General features: G+C 41.4%; 1 protein-coding gene across 1 annotated transcript in view; it reads left to right on the top strand.

Annotated features, from left to right (window-relative positions):
* Nucleotides 1–23,622, top strand: part of SAMD12 (sterile alpha motif domain containing 12) — a 959,826-nt gene extending 936,204 nt beyond the window's left edge. Inside the window, exon 5 of the mRNA XM_082258230.1 lies at nucleotides 22,922–23,622. Within this exon, the coding sequence (XP_082114356.1) occupies nucleotides 22,922–22,944 (23 nt within the window). The 3' untranslated portion in view covers nucleotides 22,945–23,622. The remainder of the gene's footprint in view (nucleotides 1–22,921) is intronic.
* The last annotated feature ends 2,994 nt before the right edge of the window (nucleotides 23,623–26,616 follow it).

Genomic DNA, 26,616 nt, shown 5'->3' with positions numbered 1-26,616 from the left:
TCACTTTCACCAAAACAGCCGCTCGCTTGCTAAAAACAAACAGTACCAAGACTAGTGTTGGGTGCACAGTTTGGCCCCAGTATGAGTTTGGCCGGTACATTGGCTGTTCGCCCGTTCAGCGAACACCTGAATTGTCGGGGGGTTTGACCATTTGTTTGGCCCGTCGAACGCCCCACAGTGAATTAGAAGTCCTGATTGACTGAAGCAATGAAAGCTTTGCCAAATTAGGGCACATAGCACTGTCAGAGCCATGATTGGACACTTTCATGATAACTTTCTCTAATCATGTCTCATTGCTTTTAGTCCCACACTATAAAAATATTCTTCCCATAGCAGCCATGTGCAGTGTGATATTGGCATGGAGAGAGATAGAACAGGGCTCGGTTCATTGCTATTAGCGAGTTAGTGCGCTATTCTGATTCTATTGTGAGTTTAAAGTATCAGTGTAGTATGACGATAGTGATAGTGCAGTGTGAGTGTAGTGCAACTGTTCATTTTTACTTTAGTATCAGTTTACAACTCTGGCCAAAAGTTTTGAGGATGACACAAATATTAATTTTCACAAAGTATGCTGCTTCAGTTTTTATGATGGCACTTTGCATATATTCCAGAATGTTATGAAGAGTGTTCAGAGGAATTGCAATTAATTAAAAAGTCTCTCTTTGCCATGAAAATTAACTTATTCCCGAAAAAAACATTTCCAGTGCATTTGGGAAGAAGGCTTCAGGGACCCAGGAAAGTCCAGCAAGCGCCATAACCGCCTCCTACATTTGATTCAGCTGCGGGATTGGGGCACCACCAGTGCAGAGCTTGCTCAGGAATTGCAGCAGGCAGGTGTGGGTGCATCTACACCCACAGTGAGGCAAAGACTTTTGGCCTGGGGTCAAGAAGGGCAGCAAAGAAGCCAATTCTCTCTAGGAAAAACATCAGGGACAAACTTATATTCTGCAAAAGGTACAGGGATTGTAAAGCGGAGGATTGGGTAAAGTCATTTTCTCTGATGAATCCCCTTTCCGATTGTTTGGAGCATCCAAAAAAAACCTTGTCATGCCAACAGTAAAGCATCCTGAGACCATTGATGTGTGGGGTTGCTTTTTCAGCCAAGGGAGTGGGCTCATTCACAATTTTACCTAAGAACACAGCCATGAATAAATAATGGTACAAAAACCTCCTCCTAGAGCGACTTCTCCCAACCATCCAAGAACAGTTTGGTGAGGAACAATGCCTTTTCCAGCATGATGGAGCACCTTTCCATAAGGCAAAAGTGATAACTAAGCGGCTTGGGGAACAAAACATCGAAATTTTGGGTCCATGGCCAGGAAACTCCCTAGACCTTAATCCCATTGAGAACTTGTGGACAATCCTCAAGAGGCCAGTGAACAAAAAAAAAAAAAAACACAAATTCTGACAAACTCCAAGCATTGATTATTCAAGAATGGGCTGCCATCGTCAGGATGTGGCCCAGAAGTTGATTGAAAGCATGCCAGGGTGAATCGCAGAGGTCTTGAAAAAGAAGGATCAACACTGCAAATGATGACTCTTTACAGAAACTTAATGTAATTGTCAATAAAAGCATTTGACAATAATATAGTATAAATGCAATGAAATGCTTGTAATTATACTTCAGTATACTATAGTAACATCTGACAAAACCTTTGGCCACAGTTGTAGTGTGTCAGGGCAGGTTTACTGCAGTATATTGCAGTGCGTCAGTGTAGACTGTCAAGGCAGTGATACTGCATTATATTGTAGTGAGTCAGGGTACTTTTATTGCAGTATATTGCAGTGAGTTAGTGCACGTTTAATGCAGTATAGTTTGAGTGCATTAGTGCATGTGTACTGTGGTATATTGCAGTGTGTTAGTGCATGTTTACGGCAGTATATTGCAGTGTGTTAGTGCACGTTTATGGCAGTCTATTGCAGTGCTTTAGTGCATGTTTACTGCAGTATAGTGAAGTGCGTTAGTGTACGTTTACTGCAGTTTATTGTAGTTCGTTCACAGGCAAAGGTGGACGCGGCATCATTTGCTCTGTTTAGTGATGTTGCCCATGCTATCCAGCCACAGTAGGCAGAGGAGATGGTGGACTGGCTTACTAAACTATCCTCATCCTCCATCACCCAAGCAGAGAATAGTACGTAGTGACCGCAGCTGCCAGAGTAGCTTATTCTGCCTCCTTGTCCACAGCTATTCTTGCCATAGTCCCAGCATCAGACATGGAGGAGTCAGCTGAATTATTTGAACACAGCATCAGCCACTTGCTTCTTGACGATGCACAGCCATTACTTGATTCTGATGTTGGTTCTGAGGTTGAGGAAGGGATTAACATGAGCCTACAGATAGGGGAGAACACTGATAAACAACAAATTGACAGACATGTTCCCTGATTAACTTGGGCCTGAGTGTACTATAATTTGGCTTCTTCACATAAAGCTTGCTCACTGTGATGCAAAACTTTGATATTTCCATCCAAAGTCTGCCAAAGAGACACCAGAATTTATCCAAAAAATCTCTAATCTTGTTCCAAGTGCACTACATTGTGGCCTCATTATCCAGACTAACTTCCCAAGCCATTGTTTACAATTTACAAAATAATGAAAGCTTGCAGCGAAAATCAATTTATATGTAATTTTTTTTATATATGTCATTTTTTCTGCAGCAGGTTCTATACACAGTACAGATGTGCCACTTTACAGGCAGACTAATTGGACCCCTCAGGCATAATATTTAAAGGATTTTTTTATTTCCATTTCACTTTAAACATCAATAAATCACTGATCATTTAAAAATTATGTTTTTTACAAACTTTTTTTTCATTGATTCATGTACCCCATGGCAGTACCCGGTCCCCCATAACCATTGTATGCCCAATACCCTGAATCTAAGCCCTTAAATTTAGATTTTTCCAGTTCGGCTCCTATAGACAGCAGTGGGCATGGGCGTCCACAGAACTTTTTTCAGGGGGGGCATCATTTTAAGGTCACCTATGCTCCACCCCTTTTTAACAATGTCATGAAGGGGAGGGGCTTAGTCATTATACTTTATTTTCAGTATTTATTTTTAAAAGGCAAACAGCAGCATTTATTTTTAAAGCATTTGTTAACCTAAAAAAAAAACATTATCCTGTTCCCTTAAAGCATGTTATACAGCACAGTGCTTGTGCTGTGTAATTTGGCCCCCCGGTATCACCTAAACAACCTGTCTGATCCTGCCTGGCTATGTCCTCCCCTCTGTAAACTGACCACAGTATACCATGGCTGCGGAGCCCTGACACTGTGGTCAGTTTACGTGCCTCCATCATCCGCAGCTCACCTGTCCTCTTCTGTCCTCTCTCCCCCCTCCCTCCCTGCCTGTCTGCTCCTGTGTCAGTGCCCCTCCTGCTGCTGTAGTTTCATTTAAAGTTTCATATCCTGCCTACAGTCTGTTTAATAATCATATGTGCCCTTGTGTATGTGTTTTATAAAAATAAGTCATTCTTTACAAGTTTTTAGAGCGGCAATCGCGCCTCTCTCCTCCCCTACTTCTCCCCTCCCGACTGACGACAGCGAGGAATCCTGGGCCCCACCCACTGCAGGCAGCTGTCAGACAAGGAGAGGAGAGAGCCGATGGGGCACGTGAGCAGTGCTCGGCACTCTGAAAACTGGTAAAGAACGCCTTATTTTTTTAAAACACAGACACAGGGGCACACAGGATTATTAAACAGACCAGAAAGGATGGTATAAAGTGGCTTAACAGCCACTTTAAAGGGGAAGTTGAGATTCCAGGGGAAGGCATTTTTCCCCCCTTGCCCCGCCCATGGTAGTGGGGTTCATTGCTCTGCTCCAAACCTTTGCAATGTTTGAAAGTTCTGGGGCGAACCGAACTGGGGTTTTTTTGGCCCATCTCTAGCCAAGACCGTGGCTTCAGCTGCAGCCATGATCTTGTAATAGCCACTTGCTGATAGGACGTTTTTATACATACATGGGTCAGCAAATAGTTAAAGTATCTTTCTTTCTGTCCATCTATCGACTGAATCATCATTTTTTTAGCATCTGTCCAGATTGCTATCTATCTATCTACAGTATATATATTTTTTATCATCTATCTATCTATCTATCTATCTATCTATCTATCTATCTATCTATCTATCTATCTATCTATCTATCTATCTATCTGATCATATCATGTCTGTCTTACTATCATCTTTCTTTCTTTCTCTACTAATCGTATGTATATACACCCAGTGATTCAGAGAAAACATACAGTAGCTCATTCACATTATCTATCTATCTATCTATCTATCTATCTATCTATCTATCTATCTATCTATCTATCTATCTATCTATCTATCTATCTATCTATCTATCTATCTATCTATCTATCTATCTATCTATCTATCTATCTATCTATCTATCTATGTTTTCAAGATACTGTGCAATTTTTATTCTTAGATCATTCCATGCAAACTCTTTTCCAATGATCCCACTATATGGAGCAACATTGACTCACAATATTTTATATTGCAAAGTGTCATGATGGTATCCAAGCATATGGATGAGTTTTAATGTGGTGTTGGTGTGTATATAGATTAAATTGTTTTTTTACTTATGTATTGTATGTGCAAATTGCTATATGCTTTTACGTGTACATGCTGAATAAATATGCTATTATGCTTACAAACTCATCAAGCGGTCATCACGTGCCTCATTCAAAGTCCCAGAACCCTCCTTTGTATTATTTTTAGACGGGATTTGTAAAGCGCCAACAGTTTGCGCAGCACTTATAAATAAAGGCAAACAGTACAATTACAATAGGTTTTAATACAAGAGGATTCAGTGGGCCCTATCTATCTATCTATCTATCTATCTATCTATCTATCTATCTATCTATCTATCTATCTATCTATCTATCTATCTATCTATCTATCTATCTATCTATCTATCTATCTATCTATCAGTTCTCTACATTCTTTGTAGGTTAGACTTGCTGTTTGGTGGTATGCAGGTTCCTGACATGTAAGCCGGCCACAATAAGCCTTTGATGTAATCCTTTCTATTAATCACGGAAAATGCCCACGCTGCAATAAAACTCTGCAGATGATTGGCTTTTATTATGGCTCGCTCTTTCCTCTCTTCTACACAAATGAACAGCAGCACCTTTACAATGACTTTGTAATAAATTCCGCAGAAGAACTCTTCCCGGGGAATAGAATTTGTGCCCGGTACTTTTGATTAGAAAGGTAGATTGAGTTTGAATCCATAAAATAATCTTCCCATTTATTTTATATATGCGAGTCCTCCTTAATTGAGAAGTTACAATTTGCCTGTGGCACTGGAAGCATTAAATCTTGTGATTTACAACTCAGGGGAACTTTGAGCCTGCTTCCATATTTTATGTGACCTGAGATAAGACCTAATCCCTTCTCTGTCCTCTTCTTGTAGAATAATTTAGTTAAAGGGGTTTTTCTGCTTTCCCTTGAGATATGTATGTATTTTTTTGTTGTTTTGTTTGGTTTTAATCATTTATGTATCGCTGACACTTTTTCCTGCAGTGCTTTACAGAGGACATTGAATCATTCATAATGGACTCTGCCGCTGAAGAAGCTTAAAGCAAAATTGTAGGACAAAATAAAATATTCTCATTTATGTATACTTTTAAAAATCTCTTAAATGTATCTTTAAATATGACCTCAGTCTGTCGTTATATTACCCTCTTGTAGTTACCTTTGACAGCAGCATTCTAAAGCAGGGTATACACATATCCAAATTCAGCCAGTTCAACAGGAACTGGTTAAATTTCAATATCTGCGTGTTCTCCTCTCTGATCATCAGAAGTCGGTCTAACAACCCCCCCTTCTGTCAGACAGTCCTGCTGGAAAACCAACATTCGATCAGCCGCTACCACCAGTGGCTGCACCGCCATTCTGACAGCTGATCCCCGCTGTCAGAATACAATAGAGCAGAAGTAGAAATCCCTGTATCCACATCGTTTGTAAGGAGGATGTGGGGATCTGTGAGTTTTTTTTTTTCACTCAACCCACTGGTTGAACGAAAAATAACTCTACATGTAAACCCAGCTTAACCACTTGCCGACCACCGCACGACTATTTACTGCGGCAGTCAGCCCCTTACAGGCAAAGTGATGTAGGGGTATGGCGCTCACCCACGAGCCTGTAGGGGGCAAGTGCGCACCGCCGGCGGCGCGCTCCCGTTCCCGCTCGTTCCCTGGGGAGCTAGCGCGTGTGACTGGCGACCATGGCCGCCGGCCACTCGCGATCTCCCGCAGGAGAAGGAGAAAGACAGACGGCTGATGTAAACACAGCCGTCTGTCATTCTCACTAAAGTAATCACAAGCCACGCCCCCCCACAGTTAGAATGACGCCCCCTAAAGACATACTTAACCCCTTGATCACCAGTAAAGTTAACCCCTTCCCTGCCAGTGTCATTTTTATAGTAACAGTGCATATTTATAGCACTGATTACTGTAGTAATGTCACTGGTACCCCCAAAAGTGTCAAAAATGTCAGTCAGGGGTCCGATCTGTCCACCGCAAAGTCACAGTCCCACAAAAAAAATCGCAGATCGCCACCATTACTAGTTTAAAAAAAATCAATAATATATATATATATATAAAAAGTTCCGCTCTCGGTCAACGCTACCCACGGACTGCCAATTCACGTTTTGACAGTTCTTATTTCGGGAATTGGCGGGGCCCCCAGCTCCAAAGCACCCAACCCCCAGGTTGAGGGCATGTGGCCTGGTATGGTTCAGGAAGGGAGGGTGCTTGCTCATCCCATTTTTACGCCTTTTTTTTTTTTATCTGTTTTGCCAGGAGCCGATAATACATTACAGCCACAAGCAAGTTAAAATGAATTTTTTTCCTTTAGAAAGGTCAGTATTGCTGCAGCAAAACCTATATATCGTACAAATTCGCTACTTTACAAGCAGACTAAGAGGACCCCCCAGGCACGATATTTAAAGGAATTTTTCATTTTTATTGTTTCACTTTAAGCATCATTAAAATCACTGTTCCTGTAAAAACTATTGTTTTAACAACATTTTTGCATTGATGCCTGTCCCCCATGGTAGTGCCCGTGTCCCCATACACTTTTTATGGCAATAACTTGCTTATAAGCCTTTAAAATTAGGACTTTTGATTTTTCATGTTTGTGTCCCATAAACTTTAATAGAGTTTGAATGTTCGCAAGAACTTTTCCCCTATTTGAGATGTTCTGGTGCGAACCGAACAGGGGGGTGTTTGGCTCATCACTAACCAATACCCATAGCTTCAGATTGTTTGTAAAATTCTTCATTATAACAAGACCTCTGTTCTGACCAGTTTTCTGCATGTAGGGGGGAGGGTGGATTGAAACAAGCATGTCAGAGACAATGTCTGCTACTTTAATACTTTTCTACTTACAAAGGTTCTTCGTAAGACTTTTTGCCTAAATGTCTCTTGCAGGATGTTTTCTTTTTTGACTGTTTGTTAAGATAGAGGAGGAGGTCACACGATGGAAGTGCCACAAGCCATGAAGATAAAAATTATGATTACACAAGGATCTCCTTGAAAAGTGTAACTGATTAGAGTTCTCCATGGTCCTTGTGTATGAAACCTGACCTGTAATTTTCTACTATACCACAGGCAGAGTCAGGTGGGGGCACAGAATGATGTTTCCTGCGGTACTTAAAGTAGAACTATAGACAATTTTTTTTTATTCCAGATAGAGTAAAGGGAGGGTTATAACCCCTGTAAGGTTTATTTTTGCCCTCTTTGTCCCAGTGGGGATATTTACCTTAATTTCCTGTCCCAGAGGCAAAACAGGAAGTGAGAGGAAATTCCCACAAATTAAGGGAATCTCTTTGGGACCCCCGGGTCACCAGAACTAGTGTCCCTTTTTTGAAGTTTTCCCCTCCATTACCTTTGTGTGGATAACCAAAAATGTGATATTTTCTTTTACGTTCACTTCCAATAATAACGGTAAACAGGACAAAAAGAGAGGGTTAATCTCCCTCCCAGGGACACAGACAGCAATAAAAACCTAACATGTTTTCTAATCGCTCTCCACTCTATCCAATACTAAAAAAAAAAAATGTTTGCCTTTAGTTATACTTTAGGAGATGCTCCATGGTTTCAATTGCTAGACTCACAAGCCAACATTTCATCCATTTGTCAAAGTTCCACTGATCTGAAGCCCTCTAGACACCACCCTTTTTCCTTCTGTGATGAGCTAGTGCAAAAGCTTTGCCTCCACTACAATATAGTATATTCCTCAGTTCTATCAGGAAATGTTTCCTTTAAGAAACGATGCCTCAATCTCACTGGGATTGAATGTTAGATACGATTTATGATTACATCTCGAATCTTTGCATAAAGGGGCATCTCACCCAGTCAGCACCTAGTTTCACAGGTATTCCTCTGACATGTCATCTTAGACACCACACTTCCAGACAACCTTTTCCTGCACCCAACTACAATTGTACCAAACTTGATGACCAGTCTCCATCCAAGGATCCTCTCACCCCAGTCACTGACTAGTACAGAATCCTTCATGACTGGGGAGCTACTCCAGACACCCCAAGGTCACATAAGCACTGTAAAGGAAAACAGTCAGCCTTTTACAATTAAATTTAGTCTCAAAACACCTTCAAGCTCAACTTTCATTTGCAGTCTCCACCCTAAAGCCTCGTACACATGCAACGATTATCGGCCGAACGATCGGCCGACTTTTGTCCAGTGTTGGTTGAAATGTGCTCTAGACTGCACACAAATTTTCTCGGCCAACAAAAATCTACTTCAGAAGTGATGTCATGGTTTACTTTCCGTGTGTTTTTTCATCTATGAGCATGCCCAGTCTTGCTCATCAGATTTTTGTCTGCCGAAATCTGTACTGACTGACGGAAAATCGGCCGTTGTGGTGATGGCCAACAAAAATTTTATAGCATGCACACCAGATTTTATTCAGCCGAAAAGTCGGAGTCGGTTGTCGAAAGCATCATACTAACAAGCCGAAAATTGGCCGATCGGACATTGGCTGAAAATTCACGGCCAACTATCGATGCGTGTGTACGAGGCATAACACCACTATTCACTCTGATAGATCAGTAAAGCCACATTCATTTTAGTGAACCTTGATGGTTAGGTTGAACAGACACATTTACGGTGATTAACTAAGGTCACTTTAAAGGGATTTCCCCCCAGAGCTTAGCGAATGTGGTTAAATATCTCATTGTAAAGAATACCCAATCAAATGCAAGAGAGATTAAAAAAATATATTTTTACTTCCACGTGATTGGATGGTGGTAATCAGCAGAGGTTTACTAAATTTGCTAAGCTCTGGGGAAAATGTCCTTGCAAAGTTCAGCTTCCCTTGCGAAATAAACAGCCTCTTTTCCTTGAGGAAATCAACTCCATTGTCTTGGCTATCTTCTTTGGCTATCTATTGTCATCCATACGCACCTTCTACCTTTCAACTGTCATTTTTCAAGAACTGAAATATACGATGGTAAAGAAGTAAGACATGCCATGTGTCATGTGATTCGCCGACTAGATAAAGTTATTCGCCCTATTAAATGAAATGAAGTTTTTTTTTCATTTAGCTTGTTCAAATTTGCATCATTATATGTTAACTTGAGTTTTCACCCGACTGTCTTGAACTCCCGCACAAACAGCTTGAGAGACTTTTCTATGCTGCCGCAATGTACTTAAAGTTTTTATACAGCAGTCACCTCACCCACACTGATAATGACAGCGCTCACTTAAGTGACAAGTAATAATTCAGTACATTAGAACTTTGCGTTCCTATGTGAATGGAAAAGGCTCATTAGCAAGTTCCATTTCCTCATTGTTTAATATTGCATATATAATGACATCCCCAGATTCACTGTCTCAGGCTTGATGTGCGATGCTGTCTCTATATTACATTTTACCAAAGTGAGCTAAATGGCATGGCATGTGACAATAGAAGTGATATTTCACTTTAATGTCGGTAAATGTGTCTCATTTAGTATATAATAATGACATAGATAATGCTACTGTTAAAGAGAAGATGCATTAAGAAAAAATATATATTTTTAACCAAATAAAATGGCTGCTCCCCCATCCTTTGGTTCACTAACCAGGTGTTTTTCTACTGGCAAGCAGATGAATACACGATTGAAATGTGAAATGTGTCCTCTGATAAAAAGATTTGTCCAGTCATTCTTATGATCCAAGAATGTGGAAAGATAGCGTTGGACCCCTAAGGTTATACTTTTGGTATTGCTATTATAATCGCTTGCCCTCTGGAAGATTTTACCCCCTTCATGACCAGAGCATTTTTTGCTATTCAGCAGCACTGCACATATACTTTAACTGGCAACTGTACCGTGATGCAACAATATACACAAAATAAATTTATATAATTTTTCACACAAATAGAGCAAATTTTTGGATGGTATTTGATTACCGCTGTTTTTTTTTTATTTTTTTTAATATATAAACAAAAAAGACATAACATTTTGAAAAAAAAAAAAACCCTATATTTTCTACTTTCTATTATAAAATTATCCAATAAAAAAAAAAAAAAAAAAAAACACAAAATCAAATTTCTTAATAAATTAAAGCCAAAATGTATTCTTCTACATATCTTTAGTAAAAAAAAAAAAAAAAAAAAAACACAAAACAAAACAATAGGTGTATATTAATTGGTTTGTGTAAAAGTTATAGCTTCTGCAAATAATACAATTATGTATTATGTACAGTAGTGGTTGTGATCAGTGACTTAAAATGGAACTGTAATAGGTTGATGGGAAATCTGGCACTAACAAACCTTCGCTGGGAGGTACACTAACTGACACTGACATTAATAGTGACATTAATGCAGTGATCAGATATAATACTGCACACTGTATTAATGAAACTGACGAGGAAGGGGTTAACCGAGGAAGGGGTTAACATCAAGGGGCAATCAAGGGGTTAACTGAGTGCCTAACAAGTGTAATGTGTGCTGCTTTTATTAACAGATCTGGTCGTTTTTTCTCCCTCTTTTGCAGGGAGAAGAAGCAGCCAGGTTGCTGATCTGTGTACAGAGCCCTGATCTGTGTACAGAGCCCTGTGTTTTTATAAACAGAGGGCTCTGTGCTGTGATTGACTACAGCCGATCAGTGGGTCTCAGCCATAAATCATTTGCAGGACCTGTTGACAAAATCCCGCTGTAGCCATTGACAGGATTATCAGGGGGCGCACATCCCTAACCTGGAACAGGCTGGAGCACATACATGTATGCGATCAAGCCTGCCAAGCTGTGGGAAGTAGCCAAAGTATTGATGTTGATGTAAATAGTCTGGTTTCCAGGCAGCAGCTTCCGTACCCCAGAGGATTTCCATGGTCTTCTTGGCTTGTAGTGTCATGTAAAAAAGTTGAGGTCAGGGGAACAATCCAAAGAGTATCCATCGCGCTTCGGGGGTCCAGCCGCTTACAGGGCCTGTGTTTGTAATCATACTCGAGGAAATAACATTAAAGCTCCAACTCATTTCTAGTACATTCGCATTGTGTTCAATCAAGCCCTAAAGGTTTTATTGTTTTTGGACCTCCCCCCCCCCCTTTATTTTTATTGGAATAAAATTGTATCTCGGTCTTTTAGCTGTGGTGTGGAGCTTAATTTTCCATTTTTGTTACTCTTATGATCCAGGCATTCTTGCTAGAGTTGGACGGGCAAACTCACTTTTTCTCATTGCAGTTAAGCAATACAGCTTGGTCTACTGATCTGACACTAAAGGAACATCGGCATACAATGTGATGTTGTGTCATTCCCTCCTGTCCATTTATCCATTTCAGCAGATGTTGCAGTACAAAAAAAAATAAATCACTTTAGCAGTTATATCAGCAATGCTTCAGTGAAGATTTATTGTATTATATGTTATTGACATTTTTACATTTGCCTGCAGATCACAAAAAAATGTATATCCTGTGCATTCCTTTTGGGGCATTTAAACCATTTCTGTCACCGTTCAGCATTTTTTAAAACCTTTAGCGGAAAAATTTGAGGAACACGTTTCAATCTTCAGTTTAGTTATTTCTTGTTTGTTTTTTGTTTTTTTGTTTTTTAAATCAGCACAAGGGACTGATGTTTGGTGTCTGGTAAAGGGAGGGGAATTGCCATTAGGCAGCTCTTTGTAGGACATGTGCCATCAAGCAGCTCAAATTTTAAACAGCTTAAAAGTTCAAGTAGGAAAGTACTAAATAGGAGGTATGTAAAGGGCCACAATAAATACATTTTTTGGGGGTTTGGAAGGTCCCACTCCATCAGGGATAAGAAGAATTATACATATTCCATAAATAACAAAGAACTGGGGGGGGGGGGAGCATCATTGGAATAGAAAGGCCTAGACAACATTGACCATGAGGATGATCATTTTAAGGGGGGTTGTAGGGAGCTCATATGGGGGTATATCAAAAACGAAGGGATTTCCAGTCACTACTTACCAACCAGCCAGCAACCAGCCAAATTAACCTGTCTAACAGTATGCGTTAAAAACAGGGGTTTAGTTGCACACATTTGCAAATACATGCGTAAGCTGCAGGCCGCGCCAAGGCACCCTGATATCTGCAGTCCCTAACTCTACCTTTAAAGAGTCTCCACAATGGGAGCACATGCATTCTGATGAGATAGATGGAGGACAGGTGACTGGAGGGAGCCCACCCCTTCTTAAAGGCGCAGGGTCACACTGAACACCCAGCACATTGCACAATGGCAGCAAAGGTGTCAGTGCGTTGCCTGACCAATATAAACGTTATACGATATTGCAAAAAGTGGTCACCTCCCCCACCTATAACTGGTCTTGATAGTAAGGAGCACTGGAAGGGCAAATGCAGATCAAAAACGAAGGGATTTCCAGTCACTACTTACCAACCAGCCAGCAACCAGCCAAATTAACCTGTCTAACAGTATGCGTTAAAAACAGGGGTTTAGTTGCACACATTTGCAAATACATGCGTAAGCTGCAGGCCGCGCCAAGGCACCCTGATAATTGCAGTCCCTAACTCTACCTTTAAAGAGTCTCCACAATGGGAGCACATGCATTCTGATGAGATAGATGGAGGACAGGTGACTGGAGGGAGCCCACATATGGGGGTATAGACTGCAAAGGGATGTAAGAGCAGCAATCTCTAGCGGTCTCATGTAATGTGCCTTCATTTTTCGACTGTCTCCTGAAGCATGTCCTAAACTTCCAATCATTTCTTGTAATGAACCCTTTAGTCTTTGACCATCTACAGTAGTCTTTTACTATCTTTTGTAGCCATTGACCATTTCCTGTAGTCTTTGATCATCTTTTGCAATCTTTCACCATGTCCTGTTGTCTTTAACCATCTCCTGTAGTTTTTGACCATCTCGTGTAGTCTTTGACCATCTCCTGTGGTCTTTAATCATCTTGTGTAGTCTTTTACCTTCTCCTGTGGCCTTTAACCATCTTGTGTAGTCTTTGAAAATCTTGTGTAGTCTTTGACAATTTCCTGTAGTCTTTGACAATCTTCTGTAGTCTTTAACTATTTCCTGTAGTCTTTGACAATCTTCTGTAGTCTTTAACTATTTCCTGTAGTCTTTGACAATCTTCTGTAGTCTTTGACCATCTCCTGTAGTCTTTGACCATCTCCTGTGGTCTTTAATCATCTTGTGTAGCCTTTGACCTTCTCCTGTGGCCTTTAACCATTTTGTGTAGTCTTTGACACTCTTGTGTAGTCTTTGACAATTTCCTGTAGTCTTTGACAATCTTCTATAGTCTTTAACTATCTCCTGTAGTCTTTGACAATCTTCTGTAGTCTTTGACCATCTCCTATAGTCTTTGACCATCTCCTGTAGTCTTTGACCATCTCCTGTGGTCTTTGACCATCTCCTGTAGTCTTTGACAACCTTGTGTAGTCTTTGACAACCTTGTGTAGTCTTTGACCATTTTTTTTAGTCATTGACCATCTCCTCTATTCATTAACCGTCTCCTACAGTAAGTCTGCAGTCTCTGATAGCTTTCTGTAGCATTACATTTGCTGATTACTGTGGGCACTTGAGACCCCCCTATATTAAAAAAAAGTTGACCACCACTAGTATACACCTTGTATTTCTGCTCTTGGGCAGAACTTTTGCATTACAAAGTTTAATATGGCCGACGTGTTCTTTGTTAATGAGATTCTTCGCTACGCTATTTCACTTTTACCATAGTTGACCTTTGATGAGACTTGTAATGCTCATACAATGATCTTCTGCCAAACACCTTAATTCTGGAATCAGGGCTCCACGCTTAATATATTTAAACCATGTTAATTATTAGGCATTGTCAAATACGATAGATCGAGGCATGTTGATTTCTGCTGTGTAAAAATTAATTAAAATGTGCAAAAATGCTTTGTCTTGTCAGCTTTAATTTGATCTCCATTCAGCGCGCTGATTTTACTTATAATTATACGTGGGTGTCAGGAAAATCTTGTCATTACATGCGAAGAAAAGAAAAGAGAAAATCAAAATGTTTTTTTTTTTTTTTATCCCCTTTGTCTTTCACCCCCCCCTCCCCCCTCCCCCTACCTTACAATGATTTGTTGTCACAGCGTGAAAAATCTTCCCTGTTCCTCTTAATGTTCTAATTCCCTCTTATGACGCCAATGAGGGCAGCATAGAATTTATCCTAAGCTGTAATGATTGGGTAGCCTGGACCAATTTTAGGTATTAATGATTAGATAGGAGAACTGAGGCTAAGCCAAATTGTTCCTATTCCAAATGAGCATTAAAAATGGAAAATGAATTGCCTCCGCTAAGTAGTTTCCCTAACCTTTGCTGTTTTTCTCTGGCAGTGTTACCGGTTGCCATGGCAATTGCATTGATGTTTTTGGAACACAAAATTCATTGAAAAACTGTAACAATAGTAATAATTATTGTTTGACCTGAAATATAATTTATGTGTGTGATAGCAATGCTGGCACTGTAAATATGAATTATTGTGTGTGTGCTGTTTGCACATCAAGTGTTGCATTGTGATTATCTGGCTAATTTTAGGTTATTATTATTACTCATTTATTATTATTATTATGGGGGGCTGGTCAAATCACACAGCAGCTTGGAACAGCCTGTTTTTTTAATGTTAGAGTGGAATTCCAGGCAAATTGATTTACATAGGAACTTTATATAAGTTACAAGCTTATGCAAAACTTTTTACAATTGCTGCCAATTACTGCTAGCAAAATTACATAACTTCTGCCTTTATAGTAAAGCGGAACTAAACCTTCCTATCCTTCTCAGTAAAGGAAGCTGCCATCTTAGCTTCTGTTTGATCTCCAAATGCCATGGTGCTGCACATGTGACACAATCCATTAGATGGTTTGACAGTTTGGTTGGGTGCACAAGCATATGTAACAGTTAGCATTCTCAGCGTTCCAGGAATTTAGCAGTTGTTTAAACCATTAAATCAATGGGTGTATTTCCGCTTAAAAGTGTATTTTTAACTTTGGATAGAGTAGACTTGTGGGGTTATTTGTTGCCGCCTGTGTCCCCTTTAGGAGATTTTAGTTCACTTCCTGTCCTGAAGTCACAACAGGAAGTAAACAAAAAATCCTGTAAATCAGGGAGATTACCAGGACAACATTTCCAATCACTTCTTGTTCTGGTGACAACTCTAAACTTTTGGATTTCCCATCACTTTCTGCCACTGTGGCAATGGTCAACAGGACAAATAGAGAGTGTAAATCTACAACAGGAAATTAAAAGAACATTTCTACGAAATGAGGGAGATTCTTCTCACAGATAGTTGTCACCAGAACAGGGTTCCCCATTGAAGGATTTCCCCTCACCTCTTGTTCTGCTGACAACGCTAAAATTCTGGATATCCCATCACTTTCTGCCTCTGTGGCAATGGTCAATAGGATAAATAGAGAGTGTGAAACTACAAAAGGAAGTAAAAAGAAAATAGCAACAAAAGGGAATGTCTCTTACACAGCTGTTACCAGAACAGGGTTGCCCATTGAAGGATTTCCCCTAACCTCTTGTTCTGCTGACAACTCTAAAGTTCTGGATTTCCCATTGATTTCTGCCTCTGTGAAAATGGTCATCAGAACAAAAAGAGAATGAATCTACAACAGGGAGTAAAAAGAAAATGTCTATCAAATAAGGGGAATTCTTCTCATAGACAGATTTTCACCAGAACAGGGTTCCCCATTAAAGGATTTCCCCTCACTTCTTTTTCTGGTGACACCAAAACAGGGTTCCCCTTTGTAGGATTTCCCCTCACTGTTTTTTCTGGTGACAACCCCAAAACTCTGAATTTCCCATCACTTTCTTTGACAATGGTCAACAAAACAAATAAGGAGGGTGAATCTGCCTAATAGGGAGACAGGCAACAATAACACAGGCACATCGTGGATCGGGTTGACAGATTACTTGGTGGGGCTGGGGAAGATCCAGCTGTCATGGTACACGTGGGTACCAATGACATAGGCAGAGGAAGATGGAGAGTCCTAAATGATTTCAGGGACTTAGGCTCTAAGTTGAGGAGTAGGACCTCCAAGGTAGTATTTTCAGAAATTCTGCCTGTACCTCGAGCCAAACCAGAGAGGCAGCGGGAGATTAGGGAAGTTAACAAGTGGCTGAGGAGCTGGTGTAGTAAGGAGGGTTTCGGGTTCCTGGAGAACTGGGCCGACTTCTCAGTCAGCCACCAGCTCTATGGTAGGGACGGATTGCACCTAAATGGGGAGGGTGTAGCCGTACTGGGTGAGAAGATGGCCGAAAAGTTAGAGGGGCTTTTAAACTAGGTGACGGGGGGAGGGTACAGATGTAGAATTAGCCAGTGGAAAGCAAGATCCAGAGGGCAGAAATGGGGACATTAGCGGTAGGGTGTTTGGAGCTCCTAAACCCAGGAGGGGTATGGGGAGAAATCACAAGAGCAGCCTAAAAACATCAAATGAGGATATTTGTAACCGATCACCGATAAACCGATTACGAGGCTTGTATACCAATGCCAGAAGCCTGGCTAACAAGATGGGAGAGCTGGAGCTGCTGATGTTTGAGGAGGACTTAGATTTTGTGGGGATAACAGAGACTTGGTTTGACAGCTCTCATAACTGCATGGCGACCATTCAGGGGTATTCCCTTTATCGCAGAGATAGAGAAGGTAAAAAAGGGGGAGGGGTATGTCTGTATATTAAGAACAGTATACAGGTAAATATGAGGGATGATATTAATAATGGAGCTATGGACGAGGCAGAATCCCTATGGGTAGAACTTCAAAGGAAAGGCACGGTGGGGAAGGTAATATTGGGCGTATGCTATAGGCCCCCCAACCTGAGGGAGGAGGGGGAGGCGGACCTCCTTTTACAAATAGGATTGGCAGCAAGGATGGGAAATGTCATTATAATGGGGGACTTTAATTATCCAGATATAGACTTGGCAGAAGGAACCGTGCATTCAGCCAAGGCTCGGCAGTTCCTAAATGTTTTGCAGGACAATTTCATGGGTCAGATGGTGAATGCGCCGACAAGAAACGATGCGGTACTTGACCTACTGATTACCAACAATACAGACCTGCTCACGGATATAGAAATACGGGACAACTTAGGAAACAGTGACCATAGGTCAATTCGTTTCAGTATTAATTACAGTAATAGGAAACACAAGGGCAATATAAGGACACTGAATTTCAAAAGAGCCAATTTCCCAAAACTGCGCTCTCTGCTAGAAAATATCAAATGGCATAGAATCCTGGGAACAAAGAACACGAAGGAAAAATGGGAGTGCTTCAAAAGCATACTTAACAAAGGGATTGACCAGTGCATTCCAAAGGGAAATACATTTAAAAGAGCAAAACTAAACCCTGGGTGGCTAAACTCCAACATAAAAATGCATATTAATGCTAAAGGAAAGGCCTTCAAAAAATACAAGACTGAGGGGTCATTGGCAGCATTCAAGCATTACAAAGAGTGTAATAAGAAATGTAAAGACGAAATCAGGGCGGCTAAAATAGAACACGAGAGACATATAGTGGAAGAGAGTAAAAAGAACCCCAAGAAATTCTTTAAGTATATAAACAGTAAGAAAGTGAGGCCAGAACACATTGGCCCCATAAAAGACGATAAGGGAGTTTTGGCCACAGAGGCAGTGTTAAATAAATTCTTCTCTTCAGTCTTCACAAAAGAATCGGGGGGCTACACTAACCCAGCTTGTAAGGCCAAACTAAACAACGCACCTCAGAAAATACCGCCATGGCTAACAGAAGATAGACTTAGAACTAAACTAGAGAAATTTAACATAAATAAATCACCGGGATCGGATGGCTTGCACCCGAGGGTTCTTACAAAGCTCAGCCAGGTGATTGCCAGACCATTATTCTTGATCTTTAAGGATAGTTTACAGACGGGTATGGTGCCAGCTGATTGGAAAAAAGCCAACGTGGTACCAATATTTAAAAAGGGGCCGAGATCTATCCGGGGTAACTATAGGCCGGTCAGCCTAACATCGGTAGTCTGCAAGATTTTGGTGGGGATGTTAAGGGACCACATACAAGACTTTAGTAATGAAAACAGTATTATTAGTAGTAATCAGCATGGATTAATGAAAAATCGTTCTTGCCAAACCAATCTATTAACCTTCTATGATGAAGTGAGCTGCCACCTAGATAAAGGTAAAGGTAAGCCTGTGGATGTGGTGTACCTGGACTTCGCAAAGGCCTTTGACACCGTTCCCCACAAACGCTTACTGTTCAAACTAAGGAAGGTAGGTATGGACCATAAGGTGAGTACCTGGATAGAGAACTGGCTCCAGGGGAGGTTGCAAAGGGTGGTGATTAATGGGGAGTGGAAACTGGTGAATACTCGCGCCTAGGTGCAATAGTGTGATATGGGAAGCAGCAAGTAATCAAGTGCACTATATAATATAGTGATCTAAAACATGTAAAGTGAAAAGGTACTGCGCTACCCTAAGTGTAACCAATATAAACAATAATAAACGATATTATAGTGCTGTTTGAAATAACATATATCAAATTCAAAAATTGCAAAAGTGCACGTGCATACGTGTAAACAAATGTGACAATATAAAGTGCTTGAGTAACGTAATGACTAATAAATTATATATAGTACAATATAATATATTAATTGGTGACAGTCCGTGAGATTAAGACGAAAAAGTGCAATTAGTGCTGGAATAGTCTCTTGAGTGAAGTTGACAGTAAGTGATAAACTTCAGTGACCCTCCGTTACACCACTCCGTGCCAAAGGTAAGGTAGCTCACTTACCAGAAGTTGTGAAATCTTATGGCGTACGCCAACAAGAATCTATATGTGCTTAGTTTGCTGCTCCTCTGTGTGAATGGACGAGCTCCATAGGATGCTGGTACGCACTCAGGATAGAAGAAAAGAGAGGCTCCTCATAGTGTAAAAAGGTAACGACCTTTATTTGTGCATTACACATGAACAACTATGTAAAAAAGGCAATCTTCATATAAAAGCATCCATTAAAAGGTCCATAAAAAACACTGCAGCGTTAAAACTTTCATCACTCCAAATTGTAATAAAAACGTGGGTATCACAGCAAAACAAATCGTAAAGTGGTCAAAAAAAGGTATTCCCACCGCTGTTGAGCTCCTGTATTGCCTCGCGGCTGGTGTGACAGGACGCTGGCTCTCTCCGCAAGCTGCGGCGTACCCGGAAGTACTCAGATTGGGCGGGTGTGGAAAGCGGGGTCCCCCAGGGTTCTGTCCTGGGGCCAATCCTGTTTAATTTATTCATTAATGATCTAGAGGAGGGGATATCGAGCAAAATCTCAGTATTTGCGGATGATACTAAACTAAGCATGCCAATATCTTCTGGGCAGGATGTGGAAACCTTACAAGCGGACTTGAACAAAATTATGGGTGGGCAACTACATGGCAGATGAGGTTCAATGTTGAAAAATGTAAAGTAATGCACCTGGGTGCCAGAAACCAGAAAGCAAGCTACTCACTGGGGGGGGGGGGGACCTCTGGGTGAGTCTAGGATGGAAAAGGACCTGGGGGTACTGGTAGACAACAGGCTTGGCAGTGGCATGCAATGCCAAGCCGCTGCAAGCAAAGCCAACAGAATACTGGGATGTATAAAAAAAGGGGATTCACTCCAGAAATAAAGAGATTATTCTCCCACTATACAAGACTCTGGTCCAGCCACATCTGGAGTATGCTGTCCAGTTCTGGGCACCGGTCCTCAGGAAGGATGTGCTGGAACTGGAGGAAGTCCAGAGAAGGACAACAAAAATAATTAGGGGAATGGAGGACATCAGCTATGAGGAAAGACTACAAGCACTGAACCTATTCTCTCTGGAGAAGAGACGATTGAGGGGGGATATGATATCAATGTACAAATATTGTACTGGAAACCCTAGCATATGGAAAAACCTATTCAGAGAAAGGAAATACAATAAGACGCGGGGCCACTCACTAAAACTAGAGGAAAGGCGGTTTAACCTTAAAATACGCAGGGGGTTCTTCACTGTAAGAGCAGTAAGGATGTGGAATTCTCTTCCGCAAACAGTTGTATCAGCAGGGAGCATTGATAGTTTCAAAAAACTATTAGATGGGCACCTTAAAGACCACAACATACAGGGGTATACAATGTGTGGTTAACAGTAGACACACACACACACATCATAGGTTGAACTGGATGGACTGGTGTCTTTTTTCAACCTCACTAACTATGTAACTAAAAATAAAAACCTGACCAAGGTTCTATGTTTTTTTCCTGCTCAGATTGAAACTACAAAGAAAGTTTTGGCTATATATACATTTTCTGTTTCAAGTATTTTATTGAAGAATGCAAATGAGTAACAACGTTTTACATACAGAAAAATGAGAAGTGCAAACAAAGATTGGTAACAGAGTAAAATAAACAACTGTAACTACAGATAAATCGTGAGGGTTGGTAGACAAGGGGCGGTAAGATGGGTGTTCATGAGTAGGTGATGACTGGCGCTGCCAACCCACAGGCACCCTGGAAAGGGAGCAAGCTGTGCCAAGGCCAAAATGCCTTACCAGAAATCAGGTCAAGAGTGGAAAAACTGTGAACCCCAAGCAGTACATGGGACATGCTCAATGCCATTACATTTGTTGTTGCCAGTACTGATGAGATTATTATACACTAGGTTTGGGTTCATTTAATGTACTTAAAGCATATCTAACTCCTAAGAACAAAAATCAAATATGTGGCAGCTTACCAGTCATTAGATGTGGTGACAACTTTCGTTTTTTCCAGGATTTATTTTCATTATTTTCATCTGGTGATCCCGCCATTACCACACTTTTTGTCCTAGGGTAATAGGGCTTACTAACTGTACTGTATTAATGAAGGATCAGCATTATCACACTTAGATAGGACTACATAACCCCTCTCCCTCCTGCCTTCTCCACAAAGCTAGGATCACACCTATGAGTTGCCCTTTAGCATATGCACAGCTAAAGCCTCGTACACACGCAACAAATTTCCGCCGACCGGTCGTCCGTCTTTTGTCCAGAGTGATGTCTGTTGGTTGGAATGTGCTCTAGACTGCACACGAATTTTCCCGCACGACAGAATTCTACTTCAGAAGTGATGTCATGTGTTGGATTGCTTTCTTTGTGTTCTTTCATCTCTGAGCATGCCTAGTCTTGCTCATAAGATTTTTCCCCATGGAAATTTGTACTAATGAGACGAAAATCGGACGTGTTTTGATGGTCGACAAAAATTTTATAGCCTGCACACCAGGATTTTATCGGCCGAAAAGTCGGAGTCGGTTGTCGGAAGCACCATACTAACAAGCCGAAAATCGGCAGATTGGTCGTCGGACGAAATTTCCCGGCCGAATTTCTACTCGTGTGTACGGGGCTTTAATCATGAATCGTTAAGGGCACCCTCATGCATCTGCAGTCAGGTGCTTCTTATCCGTAATTCTTGTGCATATGACAGCCCAGGTTTCCTAGATGTGGTATATGGGAATGTGGGAAAAACAAGCAGAAACGCACCCGTGCTTAACTGCACCTGTAGTTGTGAACTATCCTAAAGCCCTGTACACACATACCGATTGTCGGCTTGTTAGTATGATGCTTCCGACAGCCGACAGCGCACTTTCGGCCGAACAGAATCTGTCGTGCAGACTTTCAAATATTTGTTGGCCGTCACCAGAACGGCCAATTGTTCGCCAGTCAGTACAGATTTCGGCCGACAGACAGCAGATTAGCAAGACTGGGCATGCTCAGAAAAAAAAAAGACAAGGAAAGTTAACCATCACATGACATCACTTCTGCAGTCGGCTGTTGTTGGCCGACAAAATTCGTGTGCAGTCTTTTGCAGTTTTCAACAGACACGACATGTGTACGGGGCTTTAGGCAAGAGATGTTCTGAAGTCTGCAGAGAGAACTGGAAATATATTTGATAGGAGTGCAGCAGTGGGGTTTACTATCCCCATGGGGCAAAATGCATGTAGTACTTTGTCCCATGTTTCCAAGTGCTTTCTAACCCTAGTTATATGGTTCGGCCTGCCACCCTCCTGACATAGCCAATCCAACAACAGCCCTAAAGGAGACAACTCATTCATAACTACTGCTTGTCTCAGCTGTGAGCACTTTCCCAATACCAACAACCGCAAGAGGAATACAGCAGGAGGGGAGGGAAGCAAGTCGGAACCTAATAACCAAGGTTAGAAAGCACTTGGAACCAAGGGACAAAGTGGACAAAGGGCTACATGTACTTTGACCTATAGGAGACAAAACTATAAATATATATAAAATTATAGATCCTCTTTAGGAAGCAGAAGGCCAGCCAAATGTAGCTACCTACAATTCCTGCATTTATAAATAAATAAATGTTATCATGTGCTGTTATATTTTGAGTCTTTTATATCTGCCTGGAGTTCAGCTGTAAATGTGTCTTTCTGATCTCAGATGGTTGGGAGGTGTCCATTATGTAATACAGGATTATTTTGTCATTACAGGCTCCACTGAAATGTCTCCGTAATAGAACATCATCAGACTGAAGGCCAATCCGCCCTTCTGAAAGTAACAGCAAACTTCCACATCTCTTCCACAAGAATATTTTCTACAAGATGTCATTGACTGCCGAGGGTCATTAAGCTGAGATTTCTCACTGCCTGTTACATTGTGCTTAAATGCTCTGCCTGTTAGTATGATCTCTCTCCACCTATATTGCATCGCTCACTGGTGTTCCACTGTGAATAATATGTCGTCAGTTGACCCTCGGCTACATACACAGACACATGTCTATCTAAGACTAGCCATACACAGTAAAATTGTCATTGATAAATCCCGCAACGCTGGCTATAGACATCTGAAGGTGAGGATTCAACCTCTGAGCAGACTTTCACATAAGCATGTTCTCTTATCATGCCCCGAGCATCCATGTTTATCCAGCCAGGAGGAATAGCAATCTAGCAGGAAGAAATAGCAGACACCTCATTACATTTTATGAAAACAATAGTCATCTGATAAGGTTTTTAAATCTCTGTTCTCCTCAGGATCAATTCGCTGTAGTGATGTCTGCAGTGATGCCATAGACTTGACATTGCCATATGGCCCAACTGAAAACCATTTGGGTAATCATAATCTATCATCTTAATCAATAACTATACAATGGGTGGATCAGCTGAAAACACTTCCCTTCAGTCTGGCTGTCAATCAGAAACTCACAATATATGGCCAGCTTAAATGCATACTCCACCTTTTCAAATATTCATACCCCCTACCTCCCTTTCCAGAACATTGGGATGCTTCCCACTGCAGGGTCCTGTTTTTTGTTTTTTTTTAATAGAACTACGCTACCCATTCACAGGGATTGACCTCATCTGCCTTCACAGATCATTCTAGAAGCAGGGCAATGATATTCATATACTCATCTGCCTAGCAAATCCAGCATTGTCCTGCTGGGATTCTCTGCTCTACTGCCACAGGCCAGGCCTGGCACCGCCATCCTCTTCTCTCCTAGGGAGATCCGGCTGTCTCTAAGTTTTTGGCAGCTGGCCCCTGATAATGTGCTATTGGTCCACCCACCTAAGCAACACTGGTGGTGGGGAGCAGAGCCTGTAGAAAGTGGGATGGGGTAGAGTCATTTAGGGGTGTAAAGGACCATTTTAAAGTGGGTAAATTCATTACATTTTTGTAAAAGGTGAACTGTGTCTTTAAAGACAAATTGCAGCCAAAAGCCTTTTATTTCTGGCTGTGGGGGAAAATGCCCATTCCTCCCTTGGCAGTTATCTGCTACATATGGATAAGCTGTGATGGAAGGCTTGAATGGAAAGCTGTAGCTACAGTATAATGTATAATGGACAGCTCTGGATATTGACTGAGGGTCCTGTGGTCCTGCTCTAAACAATGTCTAAATGTTGATGAATCTCTATTTAAGTCCAACATATATTTTATTATTATTATTATTATTATCTAATAATTAGTTCTTGCTGGTTGTGGCAAATACCCCCAACCTAGTCCTTCACTGATGATTTCTTATGTATGGAGGCAATGTGATCAAAGTCAAGAAAGGGGAACAGATAGCTATATAATGGCAAATGGGCCACTGACTGTGGGTCCCGCTCTAAACAATTGATGAAGTATCTCTATTCAAGAACAACATACATTATATAGTCAAAAGTATTGGGACACCTGCCTTTACACACACATGAATTTTAATGGCACCCCAGTCTTAGTTTATAGGGCTCAATATTGAGTTGGCCCACCCTTTGATGCTTTAACAGCTTCAACTCTTCTGGGAAGGCTGTCCACCAGGTTTAGGAGTGTGTCAATGGGAATGTTTGACTATTCTTCCAGGAGAGCATTTGTGAGGTCAGGCGGAGCTTGCCCAGGGGAAAATGCCCCCCAGCCCAGTCCTCCCTTGGTGCTTTCTTATACATGGAGATAATGTGAATGAAGTTGTAAACGGAGCAGATAGCTACTATATAATGGCCAACATGAGCCACTGATTGCGGGTATCTCACTAATCAATGTCCTAATGTTGAAATATCTAAGTCCCACATATCCTATTAGTGCTTGCTGGGGAAAAATGTCTCAAATCCGATTCCTCACCTGGTGCTTTCTTATATATGGAGATGATATGAACAAAGTCATGAACGGGGTGCAGATATTGACATTGATAGATATTGATGAATCTTTATGCAAGTCCAATATATCTTATTTGTTTCTGCCTGGGGCAAATGCCTCCCAGCCCAGACCACCCCAAGTGATTTCTTATACGTATATGGAGACACTGTGATTGAAGGCATGAACTGGGAACAGATCGCTATATAATGGCCATCATGGTCACTGACTGTGGGTCCCGCTCCAATTAGAGTCTGAATGTTGGCAGGGTTACCAGTCAAGCATATCTCATTAGCACTGGCCTGGGGGAGCAGGGGCAAATGTCCCCTTTCCCTATCCCCCGCCCAGTTGTTGCCTGGTGATTTCTTTTATACGAAATGTGGACTGATCATCCAAAAGTAGTCCTCTTCTGTTTAGTCCAACACAAGCTAAAAATGTAAATACCATAGTACAATTTTACTATACTTGTATTATATGATATTCTCAATGTTGTGCTTGAAATGGACGGCAGTGGGAAATCTGGAGCAGTTGGAGGAGAACTTTGTATAATGACCTTGCGAAAGCTGAGAGCCGCCGGTAATTATAGCGTCTATTTTTCACACACCGCCTCCTAAATTCCTCTGCTGTTTCCTTTTCATATCTTCAATGCTGCATTCATATTTGGTTAGACATGATCACAGAGTCCTGCTACTGATCAAAATGTAAATTTTACAGCACCAAAATGTTTCTTATTGTTATGTTCTATACTTTGACACAAGTGAATAGAAACACATACGTCAGGGGCGTTCTATATCCTTCCTTTGTGGAGCCCTCACATTGACAATTCACTTAAATAACAACTATAGGAAGAAATATAAAAGCCCTCTTTATTTCACATAAGCATTCCTTTAAAAGTCATTAACCACTTTACGTCCGCTCACAGTAATACTACTGCGGCAGAGTGTCTCGTTATCGTCTGACGACGTAGTATTAACGTCGTCAGACACTCCCCCTTCTGGGCGGGGCGTGCTTGCTTGTTTTCACTCACAGCGGGAGTCAGGCCAGGGGAGGAGCAGCGGCGATCGCCGCTGCTCTGCCCCGATCGCCGGGGATCTAGTGTGGAGATCCGCCCGCCTGTGTAAACACAAGCGGACGGATCTCCATAGTGACAGGGAGTGACAGATCGGAGTGTTCAGCATAGCTGAACACTCCGATCTGTCCCTGACTCACTCAGTCACCTCCCCCCCTACACGTCAGTAAGCACCAGGCATACATTAACCCCTCCCTCTCCAAAAAAATTAACCCCTTCCCTGCCAGTGTCATTTTTACAGTAACAGTGCATATATATAGCACTGATTACTGCAGTAATGTCACTGGTACCCCCAAAAGTGTCAAAAATGTCAGTCAAGGGTGCGATCTGTCCGCCGCAATGTCGCAGTCCCACAAAAAAATCGCAGATCGCCGCCATTACGCGTTAAAAAAAAAACACCAAAAATGACAGAAATCTTTCCCTTTGTTAGTAAACGCAATAACTTTTGCGCAAACCAATCAAAATACGCTTATTGCGATTTATTTTACCAAACATAGGTAGCAGAAAACAAATTGG

The sequence above is a fragment of the Pelophylax lessonae genome (assembly GCF_965119305.1).
Source record: "Pelophylax lessonae genome assembly, chromosome: 5".
NCBI classification, from domain to species: Eukaryota; Metazoa; Chordata; class Amphibia; order Anura; family Ranidae; genus Pelophylax; species Pelophylax lessonae.
This window is presented reverse-complemented; position numbering and strand designations above follow the sequence as displayed.